General features: G+C 39.1%; 1 protein-coding gene across 1 annotated transcript in view; it reads right to left on the bottom strand.

Annotated features, from left to right (window-relative positions):
• Positions 1-22,060, bottom strand: part of LOC148428631 (pyruvate carboxylase, mitochondrial-like) — a 210,648-nt gene that overhangs the window by 15,607 nt on the left and 172,981 nt on the right. Inside the window, exons 15-22 of the mRNA XM_088425847.1 lie at positions 20,461-20,682; positions 17,039-17,195; positions 11,784-12,024; positions 11,531-11,698; positions 11,284-11,365; positions 7,155-7,312; positions 5,276-5,362; positions 209-388 (exon numbers count right to left, since the gene is read on the bottom strand). Of these exons, the coding sequence (XP_088281973.1) occupies positions 209-388; positions 5,276-5,362; positions 7,155-7,312; positions 11,284-11,365; positions 11,531-11,698; positions 11,784-12,024; positions 17,039-17,195; positions 20,461-20,682 (1,295 nt within the window). The remainder of the gene's footprint in view (positions 1-208; positions 389-5,275; positions 5,363-7,154; positions 7,313-11,283; positions 11,366-11,530; positions 11,699-11,783; positions 12,025-17,038; positions 17,196-20,460; positions 20,683-22,060) is intronic.

Here is a 22,060-nt window from a genome sequence, read left to right as displayed (position 1 = left end):
CGTTGATGGTCGTTAGCCAAACGACGGTTAACATTAGCGCCGGTCGGTCCGTTTATACCACACGGATTCGTTGACGGTCGTTAGCCAAACGACGGTTAGCATTAGCGCCGGTCGGTCCGTTTATACCACACGGATTCGTTGACGGTCGTTAGCCAAACGACGGTTAGCATTAGCGTCGGAAGTTAAACAACGAAAACGTTCGGATCACCTTGGTTCTGAAGGGCTCCGGGAATCCTCCGTGCGGTATCCCGACATAACCCTGCAGGAATTCCACGACGGACAGCGGGAAGGACAGCTCGTCGGCCCTCTCCTCCACCTCGGCCCGGCTCAGGTTGTTCTGGACCATGAACTGGGCCAGGTCCCCCACGATTTTGGAGGACGGCGTCACCTGAAGAACAGTTGAGTGAGTCGGTGTGCCACCATACATCTTGTTCACTTTCGATACCGTGCCGATGTAGGAGCCAAGACTACTGTCCGATACCGATATTGAGCTGATTCGATATCATCAGAAATGATACATCCTCACAATTATGTTATAGTACGAAATTTTGTGTACTAAAAATACTAGTGGTATCAGTACTTGGTATCAGTATTGTGACAACAAATTGAGTACTCGTATTGTTATCATTCACAAAAAAGTGTTATATCTCGAATGATCGAAAAAATAAATATTAACTGTCAGAAGAGACTTGACCAAGTGATAGAGTGTGTCTGGTATCGATCTACTACAATCTTAGCAGGATTGATACACACTTTTTAAGGATGGGAAAGTACCGATATCAAGTATCGGCCTTATTACTTACAATGTTAGCCGATAGGAATATTGTAGCCGTTTTACAATCACAAACCAGAAATGGGAATTAAAGAATCGGGACTTGGTATCAGTAAAGGTGATTACAAAGCTGAGTATTTTGGGTATTGGTATCAGTCTCAAAAAGTGTTTAGTCTTTGAAGAGACTGATCATTTTAGGAGAATACTACTGGTATCCGTATGATAATGATAAATACAAAAAAGTTGAGTAATCGTACAAGTATCGGTTGAAAAAGTGGTATCGAACATCATTGATGCTTTAATAAAATTTTTAGCATGAAATATAAAGACTCAAGTAATACAAACAAAGAAGAATAGTCAGCAGGAGCAGTGATGAGAAAATATTAGCCAATATTTGGGTTACATAAAAATCCCCCTGCCTACAATTATTATTATGTGAGGTCTTCATTTTAAAGGATGTGCCATGGTTTTTTTCTGGGGAGAAATTCTATGTATCAAAACAAACACTAGTGGTATCGGTACTTGGTATCAGTATTGGTGACTACAATAGTTGAGTACTTTTAGTATTTGCTATCAGTCTCAAAAAGTGTCAAGTCTTAGAAATGAAAGATCATTTTAGGAAAATACTATTGGTATCGGTACTTGGTATCAGTGAATCCACAAGAGTAATTGTGCCCACACATGTAAAATGAAGACAAAAGACATTTAAGGGCCCTGAAAATAATAATCAAAATAAAGTCAAAAAAATCAAATGAACCTCTTTGAAGTGCTGAATAATTGAAATGAACTTACACACGGAATCTTTTTTTTCACCCCGTCAAAGACGACAGCAACAATATTTGTTCTTTGTTTGTGATTTTTGCAATTTACGGCTTTCCTAAGCTCATCGATTGCTTCTGTATATAGAAACCAGATCTTTTTTTTTTTTTTTTTTTTGCCAAACGCTTGTTTACAGGAATGCTTGAGGGATCGTGAGCGGCGGCTAAAATCTTTAGCGCGGCCATTAGACGAGTTCCTCGAGTAAAAAAAAAAAAACAAAGCAAAAAAAAAAAAAACAACAGAGGGAGAGCGCGACGTGACTGTGCAGCCCAAGTGTCCCTTTGTCCAACGTTATCAGCATTTCCCGAGGCCAATCTTTGCTTATTTATTGCAAAGTAAAAGGGCCATTGCCTTTTGTTTTCAAGAATCACGAGCGGCTCTCGCTGGGCTTACTGGCGCCATTTGTCATCTCCGCTAAAACAAACGCTCTCCCTTTTCCGCATTGAGGGAGCCCTTCCTTTCAATATTGCCGTCTGGTGCGCTAATAATCCATGAAGACACATTCCTATGTGATTCTACTTTCCCGCATTCCAATACGTAGGGAATTGCCCCCCTCCCTCCCCCCCCCCGCTCGCTCGATACTCTCATCCGTCACCTCACGTGCACCTCGTCCACTCCGTTAATGCATGTCCTTCTCGTCCGCGTCACCCTAACCTCGAGCGCTTCCCTCACTCATCGCTCCGACATCCGCGTGGCCTGAATCATCGTCGCCTGCGATCTGTGATATGTATGTTTAAATATCTATGTATATATGTTTAGCTGTGTACATATATGTTTATGTATATATGCATATACATAGATATAAGTATGTATATATGTGTATATATGTTCACACACACACACATATATGTGTATATATATATATATATATATATATATATATATATATATATATATATAATGTGTATGTATACATATATGTATTATATATGTATACCGTATGTGCATATAAGTAAATATGCATAGATATACAAGTCTAAATATGTAAATATGTTTGCGGCTATAGAAAATGAATGGATGAATGGATATATGTATTTATGTATATATGTGTAGAAACGTATGTATGTCTATACAGTATATATATATATATATATATATATATATATATATATATATATATATATATATATATATGCGCACACACACAGATAAGTATGTATACAAGTGTATATATAAGTGTATATATAAAGTGTATGTATACATATATGTATTATATATAAGGAAATATGCATAAATATACAAGTGCAAATATTTAAATATGTGTGCGGCTTTAGAAAATGAATGGATGAATGGATATATGTATTTATGTATATATGTGTTGAAAAGTATGTATGTCTATACAGTATGTTTTTATATATATATATATATATATATATATATATATATATATATATATATATATATATATATATATATATATATATATATATATATATATATAAACAAATACATATATATATTTATATACAATGTGTATATGTTTGTATGTATGTATATACCTTATGTGTATTTATATATGTTTATATATAATTTATATATAAACATTAATTTGGTATATACGCACATACACGTATGCGTATACATACATGTATAGGTTTGTGTGCGCGTGTTGAATTTGCATTTCCAAAACGCAATTTGCATGTAAAAGATGGTGCGAGGTGAAGGCGTGAGTTTTTGGACAACTCGCGCTTGAAAATTCTTGGCAGGGTGTGAGGAGCGGCTCCCCCCAGCTGCTGTTAGATCCCTTTGCCATTCTCAGGTACATGCACTTCCTCATCACACTTTTACTTTCTGTTCTTAATACCGCCGCGCTTCCTCCTAAAACCCGTCTCGAGGCTTGTGTTCATCTTTCTCACTCCTCGCTGTGTGTGTGTGTGTGTGTGTGTGTGTGTGTGTGTGTGTGTGTGTGTGTGTGTGTGAGAGAGAGAGCCCATAAACAACTCTCCAGCTTTTACGGCGTCAAGGGAGCCGGGCGGGAAAGCGGCGGCGGTGAAGAATGGTAGCTGTCACCGGAGGAGGAGACGGCAGACACGAGCGATAACGAGACGCTGGGAGAGCCGGGCCAAGCGGGGCAAAACCCAGATCGGAGATACCGGCCCCGAGTCCCAATCGAACCGGCGGGAGCCAGACGTTTTGGGCCGGGAACCGATGGAGGCGCCGCCTAAGCGCCATGGAGTGACGGCAAAAAAACTAAACAAAAAACGACTGACAGCCATCGCGCCTGAAAATATCAGTCTGAGTCAACGGTGTTCAAACTATGGCCCGGGGGGGCATTTGCGGACCTCTGATGGATGTTACGGGGCCCGCGGCGCATCCGAAAAATAAAATGGACTCCAAATACGTTTTACTAAAAAGGCAAAGCTGAAAAACACTCACATTTCCTTTCAGGACACCGTGGTGAATTAAGACGATTTTTAGAAGCAAAATGATATCCTCCACCTCGGTGTCAAGGAACACATTTTTTTTTTTTTGTATTTGATATATAGATTAAGAACCCGACTAGGGACCAGAGTTGAGAATTCACATTTGCTCCATCTGCATGCATGCAAGTCTGTAACTATGACCGCATTGTCCCTATCAATAAAGTTTCATAAAATTTCCATATTTAATCGCAATTAATCACATTTTTCAACAACTATATTCCACAAAATTTTGGCTTATTTTTTTAATCAGATGTATCAACAAACTGACAGACAAATTTACCAAATTGGAATATATAATTGTAAATGTTTTAACTACTTAATCGCAGTTTCCATAATTAATTGCGATTAAACACACAATTCAACAATGATTTTCCACAAAGCTCGGAACATATTTACTTGAGTAAAATCTTGAATTAAAAAAAAATGATTTAACGACAAACTGTCAGACAAATCGTATTTAAAATATTTGAATAGATATTTGTATTTTTAACTACTTAATCACATTTCCTATAATCACGATTAAGCAAATTTTTAAGTCTAACCCTAATGATTTTCCATAAACTACTCCTCCATTATTAATCCTGATTAATCATATTTTTCAACAGCTATTTTCCCACGAAGCTTGTAACAGACACTGTGTAAAATCTTGAAATAAAAAAAAAAAATCTGATATATTGACAAATATTTTGTCATATTTAACATATTTGAACATGTAATTGTAAACACTTTTAACCAATTGCAAATTTTTCAATAATTTATTAAGATGAATCCCATTTTTGATGATTTTTGATGATTTTCCCATGAAGCTCGTAAGAGATATTGAGTAAAGTCTTGCTTTTTTTTAAAATTCTGATTTATCCACAAATTATATGGCACATATAATTTGAATATGTAATTGTAAATGCTTTCAACTAATCACAAAATTTTCTATAATTAATTGAAATTTTCAACGATTATTTTCCCATGAAGCTAGTGTCAGAGGATTACTTCAGTTCTGTAAATAAAATCCAATGTATCGACAAACTTCTAGACAAAATATATTGTATGTAATATATTGAAATACGGAACGCTGCCGCCGCTAGCCCATCTATGGCGTTTCCCGTGACGTGCTCGCATACAACCAGCAAACATAAAAGTCAAAGCTACGTTTGTCCGAAATGTTCTACTACTGCCACGTTCATTTCTTTGTGGCATGCGGGAAGGAAGGCAAGATGGAATTGCGCCCGTGAGATGCTGGCCGCGTTTCATGTGCACGTCTCACCTTAATGAGATCTCCCAGAAGCTTGTTGGCTTCGGTGTAGGCCTTCTTCACCTCCTTGAACTTGTTCCCCAGGCCCATACTGTGCGCCTGCAGTCACACAACAACAAGACATAAATATATATATATATATATATATATATATATATATATATATATATATATATATATATATATGTTTTTTTTAAACTTCATTGAAGGCAAAAAAAAAAAAAAAAAAATATATATATATATATATATATATATATATATACATATATATATATATATATATATATATATATATATATATATATATATATATGTATATATATATATGTGTGTTTTTTGTATGTATAACATATATATACATGTATAACATGTATAATATATATATATATATATATATATATATATATATATATATATATATATATATATATATATATATATATATATATATATATATATATATATATATATATATATATATATATATATATGTTTTTTTTTTAACTTCATTGAAGGCAAAAAAATCGAAAAAAAAAATCCTGCATTGCACCACAGCCAGAAAGACGATGAACTCCACGGACAGTTCCAAGCGTACTCAGAGTCATTATGTGCTGGAGCTGTCCAGAGTGCTGAAAGTCTCTTTTCAACATTTGCGCCAGCATCAGAGCCACATAAAAGGAATACTAAGCGTGTTTAGCCGTTTTCAGCAATAAAACGTTTGAATTTGGTGATGACTGAATTTTCTGTATGAGACATACCTTTAAAAACAAAACATTAAAAGTGGCGCTTCTCAAATGAGGGTGCGTGAAGCCACTTTGGGGGGTATGTGAAATTTCACAGGGTTTCTGCAGGACAAACACGTTCGCTTTTCTTGTCAAATTGAGAGCAAATTGATTGGAATATGAAGCAACACCTTGCCAAGAAATTAATTAATTAATTAATTATTTTTATTATTGGGCAACAGGTTTCAAAAAAAAACAAAAAACAACAGATATTTGGCATTTTTACAAATATGGGTCGCTTTTCAACCCCCCCCAACTTTGTTGTTTACAAACTTGCTAGCTAAAAAAGATTCAGTGTTTTCAAGGCCAAAAAAAGAAATACTGTAAAAAAAAAAAAAAAAGTATATGCAGTATATATATATATATATATATATATATATATATATATATATATATAGAATAATAAAAAAAATGTTGAATTGCGCATAAGACATTTCTAGATTAATTTTTAATCGGGCATAAAATTAAAAAAACTTATTACAATGAATGGCATTTTGACAGGTAATATCCTCTAGATTTATGACGAAAAAAATGTTTATTTGCACATATGATAATTTTAAATTATTATTGGGCATTATATTTTTAAATAATTATGATATTTGGCATTTTGACAGGCAATATCCTTAAGCTTTATGACAAGAAATGTTTCTTTGCACATATGATATATATTAGGCATTTTGTCAGGCAATATCTTCTAGCTTTAAGGCAAAAAACATTTACCTGCGCATTTGATATTTCAAAACGAACTGGGCATGAAATTTCCCCCCAAAAGCTACGCTAATCGTTCTTAGCATCGGCAAGTTTGAATGTATTCTCGATAGCATTTGAAGTATTTTGCAAATAGGCTGTAAAATATGGCCTAGCGTGAGCAGGAAGCGCGCGCGGGCGCACGTCAACGCGGCTTCTGGTGGGAAAGAAGCTCTATTATTAGAGACGGCGCCACGGGCGTACAGCGGGGCCCGCGTTGACACGGGCTCCATTTCACAGGTCAGCTGTGAGACTAAAACGCCGCCGCGCTTCATTGAGCTTGAAAGAAGAAGAAGAAGAAGAGGGAGGAAGAAAAAGGGGGGCGGGCGGGCGGGCGGCCGGCGAGCGTAGCCGCGGGGCACCTGGAAGTGGAGGTTGGTGTACTGTCCTCCGGGTATCTCGTTCTCGTAGACGTCGGCGTTGCCGGACTTCATGGTGGCCGTGCAGTCGAAGGGGGCGTACAGGCCTCGGGCCACTTCCCAGTACTCGCTGTAGTCAAACACCTTCTCCAGAGCGATACCTGCCGCGCACACGTTGCGTGTCAGGCGTGGGATAACCCGGCGGTCCTGCCGAGTTTCGCTTTGATAGCTCGTCGCCGACTGGGTGAAATTTCAGCTTCCTACTGTCTTTTTTTTTTTTAAACCATTTTTGCAATTCGCTCGAGCAGTATTTTAGCAAAGGGATGGCTCACTCCTGTTAGTATGATAACTAAGTGACTGGACCATATTAACTTTGATATGTTGTTACCAACTGGGGGAAATTTCAGCTTCCTACTGTCTTTTTTTTTTAAACATTTTTGCAATTCACTCGAGCAGTATTTTAGCAAAGGGATGGCTCACTCCTGCTAGTACGATAACTAAGTGACTGGACCATATTAACTTTGATATGTTGTTACCAAATGGGTGAAATTTCAGCCTCCTACTGTCTTTTTTTTTTCTTTAAACATTTTTGCACTTCACTCTGGCAGTATTTTGGCAAAGGGACGGCACACCCCTGCTAGTGTGAAAACTAAGAGACTGTACCATTTTAACTTTGATATGTTGTTACCAACTGGGTGAAATTTCAGCTCGCTACAGCCATTTTTCACATCTTGTTTTTTTTTAGGTCAGATTCTTCCAACATCAGTCTTAAAGTATTTTATCCAAGGAATGGCACACTCCTGCTAGTTGTGATGACAAATTGGTCGTGACACGCTGAGCTTTGACATGTCAGCATCTGGGTAAAATTTCAGCTACCTAGTGACTTTTTTTAACCTTTTTTAATCAAATTGTTCCACATATTTCTCGCAGTATTTTAGCAAAGAGATGGCACATTCCTGCTAGTATGATAACTAAGTGACTGCACCATTTTAACTTTGATATGTTGTTACCAACTGGGTGAAATTTCAGCTTCCTATTGACATTTTTTACTTTTGTTTTTTAGGTCAGATTCTTCCAACATCATTCTTACAGGATTTTATCAGAGGGATGATAAACTCCTGCTAGTTGAGATGACTAAGTGATCGTGCCACGTTGAACTTTGATATGTTCACCAACTGGGTGAAATTTCAGCTCCCTCGTGTTTTTTGAGTCAGATTCTACTACACTAAAGGGTGGCATACTCCTGGTAGTGTGATAACTTAGTGCTCGTGCCATGTTGAACTTGGACATATTATCACCGGGGTCAAATTTCAGCTCCCTAGTGTCTTTCTGAGTCAGATTCTACCACATCAGTCTCACATTTTCAATAAAGGTTGGCACACTCCTGGTTGGGCGAAAAGTAAGTGCTTGTGCCATGTTGTCACCAATTGGGTGAAATTTCAGCTCCCTAATTTCTTTTTTGACAGTTTTTGGGTCAGATTCTTCCATATCATTCTCGCACTTCCTGGTAGTGTAATAACTAAGTTTGTCACCTTAATGTTTAACTTTGACACGTCACCATCTGAAAAAACGAGCGGCTAATAGCCCGGTGCAAGCTTTATACTGCAAATCTAGATTTTGTTGTTGTTGCGATTTACAATCCAGTGCGGCGTATAGTTTAAAAAACATGATATTAATAAATGACATTTGCTAATGGCGGCGTTTTCCGTGCGTCGCAATTACAGCAGAGCTTTTTATTGTTTTGAAGCTAGGATGGATTGGAATAATTAATATGCGTTTTTATGTATTTTTTTATTCCTTGTTTGCCTTTCCTGCAAATTGGAATTCGGCCCCCCCCTCGAGTTGCGCGCGCAGCTCTTCGCGCCGCGTCCAATTTTGGCAGCTGCCATTAGCCAACTCATCTTGCCGGTACGTCGGGAAGAGCAACAAATGGACGCCGCGCCAACTAAAGACGGCGTCCCTCAAGGATGCCAGTGATTGAACGAGCAGACAAATGGATTAACAGTCACGTTGCACCGCAAACAAATAGTGGCTGTGGGGGGGTGGGGGTGGGGGGGGGGGGCATGTAAAGTGCCGTTAATTGCTATGCCACAGAGGAGGAGGAGGACGATGGAGACACGGCGTCAAAGAGGAAGCAGAGCACGCAGAAAACTACTCATTACTGCTCGGGAGCCCAGATGGGATGAAAAAAAAAAAGGGGGGGGGGGGGGGGCGCGATGAAAACAGTCTAAGGTCAGGAACGTTGCGGTACATTTTTGAAGCATCCAAGGTTGCCGGATTTGCTGAGAATGAAAAGACGAGAGGAGGCAGGCCTTCAAAAAGAAGACGGGAGCACGCCGGGTGACGCCATCTCACAGGCTTTCCTTATGGAATGTGATCAAAGAGACTTGCTTCTGAATGAGAATGATGACCCCCCCCCCCCCCCAAAAAAAAAAGGAGAGAGCAAAATTTGGACCATGAGGCCCACTCAGTGCTTTAACAACATGTCAGAATCCTGTAATAATTGGCGCTTTACTTCAGGCCAGTGCTTCTCCGATGGGGGTACGGGAAGGCAATTTAGGGGCTATGGGAGATTTGAACTCTTTCAGTACTGGACATTTTTGGACACTGCTTTAGCCTAATACTTGAAAATATTTAAAAAAAAAAAAAAAGAAATAAGTACCTAGCATCAAATGTCTAAAAACGTAAAATGACGTCTTTGGGATTGAATGCAGCTAATAGCATATCTGTTTGAACACTGACAGGAAACATTCATATTTCTTTTCAATTAACTTATTCAATTTTTGGAGGATTTCCTTTATTTCAAATTATTTATTTTAGACTTACTTTTTTAGGTAATCGATTACTTGCCAACCCTTTTAGATGACTTAGTAATTGATTAGTTGTACCTAATGAAATGGATTATTTTAGTACCTAAATTGTTACCACAATACTTAAAATACCGAATGTAGTCAAATACTTTAGTACTTCATTGGCCAAAGGCATCGACGACTTACTACCCAAAGTAATCGATTACTTACCATCTGTTTATTGTTTACTGAAAAACATTTTAGGCTTCCGTTGTGCCGATTTATGTTATTTATTTATGTATTTTTTTTAGTAACTTTTTGACAAATTGGCTTAAAATTAAAAGAGAGAAATAAACAATGTGAGGGATGACCTAAATTAACAAAAAAAAAAAGTTAAAATGAAAAGGAATACATATATATTTATATATATATATATATATATATATATATATATATATATATATATATATATATATATGTGTAAATGGAAATAAAAGCAGAATATGTGCTAATTATCATATTAAATATGAATCAATAAATATAAGCACTCTGCTCTTGTTTTATTTCATTCTAAAGTTATTAGCGTGAAATGTTATTCAAATGTATCTAATAAACAATGAGTTTTATTTTCAAACGTGTTTATCTATTTTTATTCTATTTGTATTATTATTTATTCTATTTTATCATTGAAAAATATTTAGCTCATTTTAATACTTTAAATTACAAAAGCCATTGTACGGGCCGGATCAAAACCATTTGCAGGCAGGTTCTGGCCCGCGGACCGCATGTTGGACACCATTGCTCTACCTCCACAATAGAGTGGTAGACTGTTTTCATTCTTAGCACGTTTTGAGTGTCGTTAGGAAAAAAAAAAAAAAAAAAGTCAGTCAGTGAGTTCATTTTACAGAGCCTTAAAACGAATTGTCCCCACCGCCGAAAATCAAACTTCATCTCGGGCCGTTTTATTTCTTTCCAGGCACAACTTCAAATCATTTCATTAACAAAGCGGGCCCGCGTCTTTATTATTGATCAGCGTTTTGTCTGCCCCCCCCCCCCCCCCAGTTTCCTTCCCCTCATAATTGGCCCAATAGCAGCGAGTCCGTCTCCGCGACTTTAATAAGACACATGCCGTCATTTATCGATTGTTTGTTCCCCCGAGCGTGCGCGAAAGGACACTCTGAAAACGCAAATCACCGCCGGCCCAGACGTGTTCGGCGCCATTAATAACGACCCTCGACGATTGCTGTCTTATGCAACGTCCCGCCTTTAATTCGACTCGCCGGCCGCTCAGAACGTTAGGCACGCCTGCGCTTCTTTTTGGGGAGGGACGGAAACGGGCTTACCGGTGTCCAGTTTGGTCCCCTTGGCGCACGCCACCATGGCTCCCATGCTGGGTTGGGACGTCATGCCGGCCATGGAGTCCACCTGGGGGGCCCAAACCAGAGATGGCTATTTTTTTCCACTCACTGAAGTCACAAGCAAATCAAGCAAAGCCTCATATATACATATATATTAGAGGTGTATAGACACAACTCTCTATATTTATACATATATAAGTCTCGCGGTCTCGCGCCGGACGGCGGAACTCACCGCCACGTCCACGACGTCGGCCCCGGCCTCGGCGCACGCCAGCATGGCGGCCACGCCGGCGCCGGCCGTGTCGTGCGTGTGCACGTGGATGGGCACGTGCGGGAAGCGGTCCCTCAGAGCTCCCACCAGTAGCTTGCTGGACTGGGGTTTGAGCAGGCCCGCCATATCCTGGAAGCCGAGGACACGGGAGGAGCCCGGAGGAGTTGACGTCGGGCTCCGAGGGCCGGGGGCCCGCGATCCGCCTCGCTCTCACCTTGATGCAGAGGATGTGCGTCCCGGCTTTGACCAGCTCCTCGGCCAGATCCAGATAGTAGGCCAGGGAGTACTTCTGCCGGGTGGGGTCCGACACGTCGCCCGTGTAGGAGATGGCGGCCTCCACCACGCCGCCCGCCGACCCGGCCGCCTCCATGCCCAGCAGCATGTTGGGCAGGTAGTTGAGGGAATCGAAGACGCGGAAGACGTCCATGCCGTTTTCTTTGGCCACCTCGCAGAACCTGCGGAGACGGTCAGAAGGACCTGAGGCTTCCTTTGTGCTAATTTGATCCGTGTACGTGCGATGAATGGTAAATTTAATTTAAAAAAAGGCACCCTGACAGCATCTTTGATAAAGAAATGAAACCCTAACCCTTTGTCATTTCTGTAAATTTAGCTTACCACATCAATGCGAAGCACCCAGCTGTGACTGCAGCCACAGCTAACGATAGCAAAAAAAGATAACAATGACCTTTTTTGGGTCAGATTCTTCCACGTCATTCAGGCAGTATTTTAGCCAATGCATGGCACAATCCTTGTAATGTGGTTTTCCATCATCTGGGTGAAATTTCAGCTCATTAGTGCATTTTTTAAAATCTTTTTTTGGATCTGATTCTTTCACATCATTCTTGCAGCATTTCAACCAACGGATGACACACTCCTGCTAGTATGACAAGTGGTTGTGCCATATTGAACTTTGACATTTTGCCATCGTCTTGGTGAATTTTCAGCTCTACGGTGTCTATCTTGACCATTTTGGGGTCAGATTCTTTCACATCATTCTGTCTGTATTTTAGCAAAGTGATAACACACTCCTGGTAGAGTGATAACTGACTGCTCGTGTCATGTTGTCACCAACAGGGTGAAATTTCAGCTCCTTAGTGTCTATTTTGACCAATGCTTTGGGTGAAATTCTTCCACGTCATTTTGGCAGTATTTTAGCAAAGTGATAACACACTCCTGGTAGAGTGATAACTAAATGCTCGTGTCATGTTGACATCAATTGGGTGAAATTTCAAGCTCCATAGTGTCTATTTTGACCAATGCTTTGGGTGAAATTCTTCCACGTCATTTTGGCAGTATTTTAGCAAAGTGATAACACACTCCTGGTAGAGTGATAACTGAGTGCTCGTGTCATGTTGTCACCAACTGGGTGAAATTTCAGCTCCTTAGTGTCTATTTTGACCAATGCTTTGGGTGAAATTCTTCCACATCATTTTGGCAGTATTTTAGCAAAGAGATGGCACACTCCTGGTGGTGTGAAAACTAAGTGGTCGTGCCATGTTGAATTTTGAAACGTTGTTACCATCTGGGTGAAATTTTAGTTTCCTAGTCTTGCCTTTTTACCGTTTTTGTCAGATCCTTCCGCATCATTCTGGCAGTAATTCAGCCAAGGGATGTCAAACTTCTGGTTGTACGATAACTAAATAAATGTGCCATGTTGAACTTTGACATGTTGCCACCAGCTCGTTTTTTGACCTGCTTTGGTCCGATTCTTCCACATCATTCTGAGAGTTTTTTTGAGCCAAGGGATGACACACTCCTTGATTTCACGATTTTAAAGTATTCCACTTTTAACATGACAATTTCATTTCATTATTTCACGTTGTCTCCCTGCTCCTCTGGGACAATACGGAAAATTTGTTCCGGTACACGCTCCCTTCAACGTACTCTGCGGTCTCCGCTTCGCTTAAATTCGGGTACACGCGCTCTTGACCGAAGCGCACGATACCCAGTGACACCAGCGTAACGCTTTTGAGGGCCCATAAATAATACATTTCATATCTGCCTGGAGCCTTTTCCCAAATAGATTGATTAGTCACCTCCTCGCGGTGCTTGACTCATGCCGCACATGCACACACACACACTCCAAGGTGTAAGACCCCCTCTGCGCACGCATACACACACACACACCAGGCGCAGATAAATTAGTCGCGGCTTTATGACTAATATAGCGGCCCCCGCACACACAGACCTCCCATGTCCTCTCTCATGTTTTTCTGTCTGCCCATCCCTCCGCAATTTGCCTCTTATACTTCATTTTTATGCTTCCATTCATCCCTCATCTCTCTCTTTAAGCTGCCATCGAAAATGGCCGCCGTTACGATTAATGTCTTTCATCCATTTGCCTCCATCCCCCGTTTTCACGCTGTCTCTCCCTCTTGACAGGTTTTTTTTTTTTTTTTTTTTTAAAGTGCTGCAGGCTGCGAGTGAAATGGCCCAAAGCGGCGCTATCGACACGACGGAATCAAAGTGTAATTCCGCGCCGTCTAATTGATTTAAAGTGCGTTTCATTGGGTCACGCTACGAGTTCTACCATGCTAATGAGGAGGTTCCTGTCGAGCGGGGGCGCCGCTGAAGGGTGCCTAGGGGTGACCATGGACAACCGTATAAATTCTGGTACTTTTTCACAGTACAGTGGACCCGCGTGTTACAGCGTCCCTGCCTTAGGTTATTTTCATGTTGCGACGTGGAATACTGAGTTTTTTTTTCCTCTCTTTATGGTATTTTTCCAGTTTTGCGACAAAAACAACTGTCACGACCCTAGGGACTTGGCTGTATTTGTGTTGTTTCTTCTCCGTCTGCAAGCATTTATAGGTAATTACATTTTTTGTTTATTTTTTGTTATTTCATTATTTTGTAATTGTCTGCCAACAGCAACATACTCCCTTTAACGGACTGAACATGCCTACATTTTTAGTCCCAACTTATTTATAGAAAATGGATATTTTCAACACTAACAGAATACTGTTAGTAAATAGCAGTTCAAATCCAAAATCAATACTTCAGTAGCATTTTTTTTAATCTCCCTTTTTTGATAGATTATTTTAGTGAACATATAAACAAATTTCACATAATTCATACATACTATCATAAATACATACATAAATAAAATCAGATATACTGTGTACTGTATATACAATTTACATCTCACAAATTTAACCCACATTTTATCCATTCTCTTATTCAATTTAGACATTTTTAAAATACTTTCAAAACCTTTTGAGCACAGCCATTGATTAACACTTTTCAGTTCTATTTCATAAATTGAAACCTCGTACAGATACACACATTTGCTTGCTAGTGGGTAGCAAAAAAATAATTAAAAAAAAATATATATAACCAAAAATGTATAATATATATAAATAAAAAATTATATATATATATATATATATATATATATCTATATATATATATATATCTATATATATATATATATATATATATATATATATATATATATATATATATATATATATATATAAATTAAAAAAAAATATATATATACATATATATATATAAATTAAAAAAAAAAAAAAAAATATATATATATATATATATATATATATATATATATATATATATATATATATATATATATATATATATATATATACGAATGAAAAAAAAAATCCAAATTCAGGCCACCCCGGCGTTGGCGTGGCGGTGCCAAGCAGCAGCCGCACTTGCGTAAACACAGGAACACAGCGGCTGATAATAATCCCCTGGCGCGGGTGTTTGTCGAGAGAGACAATGGGCGCGCTTGTGCAAACGTTGCGTTAAAGCAGCGGCAGTCAGGCGCTGACAAACCCGATTAGGATTGCCAGGTAGCGCCATAAAAGCAAGGATTCCCCACTTTGGCTTTTTACAGGCCGGATCCCAACAGCTTATCCCCACTCGCATGTGCGCCGTTATCTGTGACAACAGCCATTCACCAGCGCTTTTTTTCCCCGCCGCCCGTGTGTAAGTGACACATCTTTGTTGCCGTACTCTAAATCAGGGCTGTCAAACTTGTTTTCGCCGCCGTCCGCATCAAAGTTATTGGGACCCCCGGGGGCCCGCTTATCAAGGTGAAAGCGCTTAAATGGAAAAAGGCTCAGAATGTCACAGTAAGCCAAAAGTGACGATTTTAAGGTCACGCTCGGGTTCACGTTAAGTACAGCAGCTGCCGCTTTGCTGAAACAGGAAAAGAAAAAAAATCATGACATTTCTACTGGGGCTGGGCAAGAAATAGAATTCAATGAATTACCCTAATTCCCCAAATACAGCGGACCCCCGTGTTACAACGACCCTGACTTACCGTATATTCCGCACTATAAGGGGCAGCGGATTTTAAGGCGCACCCTCAATTAACGACATATTTTAAAACTTTTTCAATCACAATATAATAACACTCAAGTAATAACAATAATAACTCAAATAATAACTCTAAACTCTCTATAGTATAATAACTCAATGTCAATATGAGCAACCTTGTTCAACTGTAAACACACTAGAAAAACAGGTAAAGCTTACTTTATCACTTTATTCCCCATTTACCAATCCCAATCTCAATATTGATCCACATATAAGGCGCACCTGATTATAAGGCGCACCGTTAGCTTATTTAAAAAATTAAGGCTTTTAGGTGCACCTTATAGTGCGGAAAATACAGAACGTTATTTTCATGTTGCGACGTTGAACACTGAATTTTTCATCCCCTCTTTATGACATTTTCCCGGTTATGCGAGCAAAACTACCGTTTTTTTTTTTATTATATCATAAAAGAATCAATGGGATAAAAAATAATGAGCTGAAATTTCCAGCAGATGATTAAAACACGTAAAATTTCAAAATGCAACGATTCTGACACTACAATGTGCTGGACGTGCGAGATTTTGTGTACAAAAATCAATCATTGTCCAAATTTTGGACCATTTGAAACCATTCTAATTACACATTTTGAGATGCATTTTAATAGGATTTATGACATTGATTTTCTTGCGATTTTTGCAACATTCCGTTGAGCGGCGATCAAACAGAAAAATCTTTGTTGACGTGTTTCACCTCCCGACAGTAGGTGGCGGTAGAGACCATTTAATGTCTATGTCTTAAAGTCTCATCATCACGTCACAGACTACAAAGTGAGACCATACCGTTTAAAAATTTTTCATCGGTGATAATAAATTTAAACTACATATGCATGGATAGAACTGATGCCACCGAACAATTTGAAAAAAATTCACAAATACTTTTAATTATGATGCCTTTAGGAGCATTTACAAAATTGGGAAAAAAAACTGTGATGTGTATAGTTTGCAAAATGTGCGCACAAGGATTAACGTTAAAAAAAATCCGATTTTAGGGCATACTTATAGAATTTCCATCGATAATGATCTCATTTATAGTCGCCGTGACGAGTGGGTGGTTTTGCAAAAAAAAAATTGAAAAGCGGCGTTCTAAAGGCCGATAATTCCATCGGACGGCGTGACTCACTTGAAGACGGCGTTGTCGGGGTAGTTGGTGTAGCCCACGGCGTTGGCTCCCCTCAGCAGCATCTGGAACGGGACGTTGGGGATCAAAGCCCTCAACTCCTGGAGCCGCTTCCACGGGCACTCGGACAGGAACCGCATGGCCACGTCGAAGGTGGCGCCTGCGTAAACACCCGCGCCTTGATTAGCGTTAGCTTGGCTAACTGCGCCGACTCATACGGAAAGATACCAACTCGGGAAATTTTCTCGGCGGGAAAAGGGGCCAAAAAAACCCAAACCCGATAGCGATCTCTCATTTCCCCTCGTGGATTAGACATTTATCATATAAAGCAGAAATATTGAAGCCGGCGGTGTTTTTTGTGCTGATCCAACACTGTCACCATTAAATCTCATTTGCGGGTCTCCAGTGCTGCGGGAAAGCCCCGGAAGCGGCCTCCGCTTCTTTATCAATTGTTTACCGCGCCGCCCGAGTTGGATTTCAGCCGACGTCAGCCGGCCGGACTTTGATGCGGAATGGTGCCGAGCGAGGGAGTCGGTGGAAAAACTCGGGCTTCGCGCCGCTTGATTAGATTGCGGCGACGAGGAGAGCGGCGGGCCGTCCGGAAACAAGGCTTTGTCGCGAGGATTTGCATTCATGTTGGAACGCGGCCGCACGATAACGCGATCTGCTCAGCGTTTGCGGAGATTCGCTGGGATGTGAGAAGGGTTCGAATTAGAGCTGCGAACGGATTAGCTTTGATCGCGACGGATCGCCAGCGACGTTTCGGCCCACACGTTGTCCGAGGATTGGCAAAAAAAAAAAAAAAAAAATCTAATGATGTGCAGATAAGTGTTTGAATTTGGTGCGCCAAATAATTCGCCTTATATTAAGATATTTAGGTAGGTAATTAAAAAAAAAAAAGCAGGATTATTATGACACAAACACTATGGAAATGATTGAGTGAAATTGGTGTGCCTGATGATTTGCCTGATAGAAAGATTTTGAGGTAGTTAAATAAAAAAAAAAAAAATCTAATGATGTGCAGATAAGGGTTTGAATTTGGTGCGCCAATTATTTCGCCTTATATTAAGATATTAGGTAGGTAATTAAAAAAAAAAAAAGCAGGATTATTATGCAGCACAAACACTATGGAAATGATTGAGTGAAATTGGTGTGCCTGATGATTTGCCTGATAGAAAGATTTCGAGGTAGTTAAATAAAAAAAAAAAAACTTTCATGCAAAACAAACCATGCAAATGATTAGATAATTTGTGTGTGAAAGATATTTGGGTAGTTACTCAAAAAAAAAACAAAAAAACAACACGATTATGCTGTAAAAAAAATATGCACATGATTTAATTTGGTGCGCCAGGTAATAGTGAGATATTTAGGAAGGTATTAAAAAAAACACAATTATTATGCAGCACAAAAATTACGCAAACGATTGAGTGAAATTGGTGTGCCTGATAGAAAGATTTTCAGGTAGTTAAAAAAAAAAAACACTTTCATGCAAAACAAACTACGCAAATGATTGCTCAAATTTGGTGCACCGGATAATTTGCCTTATAGAAAGAAATTTGGGTAATTTCTTTAAACAACAACAACAAAAAACACTATTATGCAGTACAAAAAAAATATGCACATGATTTAATTTGGTGCACCAGGTAATCTGCTTTATAGAAATATATGTAGGTAGTTTTTCAAAAAACAATATCATGCAAAACAAACAATATTTAAATGACAGATTGAATTTGGTGCGCCGAAAAATTTGCCAAAAACTCGATTTAGCAAAATATGTAATCAATATGTAAATGACTGATTGAATTTGGCGCGCCAGGTAATTTGCCTTATGGAAAGATCATATTTAAGTCATTTAAAAAAAAAAAAACAATATCATAATAAACAAACAATACGCAAACGACTGATTGAATTTGGTGCACCAAACAATTTGCCTTATATTAAGATATTTGGGTATTTAAAAAAAAAGACGATTATTATGCAGTACAGTACAAACACCATGCAAATGACTGAATTTGGTGCGCCACATAATTTGCCTTATCGCAAAACAAACAATATACAAACAATTGATTGCATTTGGTGCGCCGCATAATTTGCCTCATGGAAAGACATTTAGGTCATTTTTTTTTTTTTTCAAAAAACACCGTAACGCAAAACAAACGATATGCCAATGATTGCTAGAATGCGGTGCGCCAAGATATTAAAAAAAAAAAAAAAAAAAATATATATATATATATATATATATATATATATATATGAAAAAATCAGCGACTCTTGCTTCCTTTTTGATTTTTCTGAATGTCAAAGTTTGGGCACGTTGTAAGCGCAGCCAAATGAAACGTAGCGTATCCTCGGCGGTGTAGGGAAGGAAAGGCTAAATCAGGAAAGGGCTAATCCTCAAAGGGCTTTGGCAGCTTAATCTGCCCAATGATTCATCATTGCGCCTCCGGGCGGACGCCACACGTGACGCCAAATATCATCCCGCAGACAATATGTCAGGATTACAAGGCGTCGCGCCGCCCGGCCGCCGATTGACACCTCATCGGACGCTGAAAATCCTGCTGACGCGTCCCATCAACTTTTTCCCATCATGCATTTGTTTTTTCAAATAAAAGCAACAAATATACATATATAAAAAAGCCTATAAAGGAGAATAAGTATAATGAGTAGCTGCATGTTCCAGCTCATTTGCTCTTAATTTGAAAAGTAAAATGGGCTGTTTCTGTATCAAAACTGTTTTTCACCCTTTTTTGGAGGGGGGGGGGGCACAAACAAATTTGTCAAGTGCGACAATTGTGGAACGTAATTAGCTAGCTAGCTACGTCTAAACGTCTGATGAAGAATTGCATAAAAAATGACAAGATTCTTTCATGTAAAACAAAAAGCAAAGCAGCATTTTGCTAAGGAGTTACAATACAGCAAAAATTAGCATCATGCTCCAATTGATTTGCTCTTAATCCAAAAAGAAACCTGCAATGTTTTGTATATGACGTTAAAACTGTTTCACCTTTTTAAGGGTGCCTAAAATGGCAACAAATTTGTCTGGCGCAATTATGGCACGCGGTTAGCTAGCTAGCTACGTCTAAACGTCTGCTGAAGAATCACATCAAAAATGGCAAGATTCATTCATGTAAAACTTCACCGAAAAGCAAAGAAAAATGTTGCAAAGGATTTACAAATAGCAAAAAGCAGCATCATGCTCCAATTGATTTGCTCTTAATCCAAAAAGAAACCTGCAATGTTTTGTATATGACGTTAAAACTGTTTCACCTTTTTAAGGGTGCCTAAAATGGCAACAAATTTGTCTGGCGCAATTACGGCACGCGGTTAGCTAACTAGCTATATCAAGGCGTACCCCAGGGGTACTCCTTCTTACCAATCAATTATTCCCAAAGACTAATTCAAGCCTGCAGTATCTCAGAACCTACCTCCCCAGTTCTCCAGGCTGAAAAGATTGTTGAAGTTATGGCTGACGAAGGGCGAGATTTTCTTCAAGTCGTGGGTGCGCACCCTGGTGGCCAGCAGAGACTGGTGGGCATCTCTGAAGGTGGTGTCCATCAGCAAGAGGCCTTGGTGGGCGCGCACGGCCTTGGCGAAGCCCTCCGGACCGTCGCGCAGCAGGATGTCGCGGAATCCTCCCGGAGGATCTCCTTTAGATGAAAATCAAAGGCTTTGACCAAGAAGTTTTGATTAAAGTAATGACATCCCAAATTTATTCTACCCTTGCGCACACACTTTGCTAACTATACACATTGCATTTTTTTCCAAATTTTTTTAAATGCTTTCAAAGGCGTAATAATGAAAGTTATTTATGAGTATTTTTTTCCTTCAACCACTCAAATAGTTCATTGGCATCAGTTCTAACCATGCATATGTTTGTTAAATGTATTAACACCCACAAAAAAAAATTGTTATGATCTGTCTTTATAGCCTGTGAAGGGACAATGACACTTTAAGAAATAGCCATTAACTGCTCTCTACCGCCTCCTACTGTCTTGAGGTGAAACACAAGTCAACAAAGTGTTTGCTGACATAGCTTGACCGCCGCTCGACGGAATGTTGCAAAAATCGCAAGAAAATCAATGTCATAAATCATATTAAAATGCATCACAAAAATTGCAATTACAATGGTTTTATATGGTCCAAAATTTGGACAAAGATTATTTTTGTACATAAAATCTTGCACGTCCGGCTGCAATTACACAGGAATGTCAGAATCATTGCATTTTGAAAATTCACATTTTTTAATCATCTGGAAATTTCAGCTCCCGAGTGTTTTTTTTTTCCATTGATACTTTTATGATATTCCAAAAAAAACCAAAAGAATTTCCATAATTTGCAACATAATGCCACAAGGGTTAAAGGTTAGATTTAGGAAAAAACAAATCCGGTGGAAAACATTCCAACGACAACATATACGGACTTGAAATCAGTGTTAACGTAAACTTAACATTCACATCTTTCGCATAACTCGCAGAATAGTCACAATCAACTCATGCATACCCAAAGATGTATTTTTACTGTGAAATTTTCGATGAAAGTTATCACACTGCCAGAATCTAATTCGGGCCCGTGCCTAGCGCGGCGGTAGCAGTGGGCGCCATTGGTTATTTAAATCCCCCCGAGCATCCATCACAGCGTGCGCATCGGTCACAGCCGCGTGGATACGCACATTTTGAGCCATATTAATATAAGTATTTGAAATAACTTTGTGACGAAATGCCTTTTGGATTGTGGTCACACTCGGCTTCTATTTAAGGGCGCCGACGGGAATTTTTGAAAACACAAGCGTGCTTTGTGGGCGATGGAGAGAAATAATCTCAAGCATAGATTCTTTATCCTCTCAGATGGCATTTGTGGGCCAAATTAAGATTTTAGCATATGTTGCGGGACGCAAAAATATGGATGGTGGCCGCAAACGGCCCCCGGGCCGTAGTTACGAAATTAATTCGTTCCAAAAGTAATTTCGTAAGTTGAATTTTTTTGTAAGCAAAGGCGCTTTTTACATATTTATCGCCTAATCTGTTC

The sequence above is a fragment of the Hippichthys cyanospilos genome, chromosome 1 (assembly GCF_059441005.1).
Source record: "Hippichthys cyanospilos isolate Australia breed blue-spotted pipefish chromosome 1, RoL_Hcya_1.0, whole genome shotgun sequence".
In the NCBI taxonomy this organism is placed as follows: Eukaryota; Metazoa; Chordata; class Actinopteri; order Syngnathiformes; family Syngnathidae; genus Hippichthys; species Hippichthys cyanospilos.
This window is presented reverse-complemented; position numbering and strand designations above follow the sequence as displayed.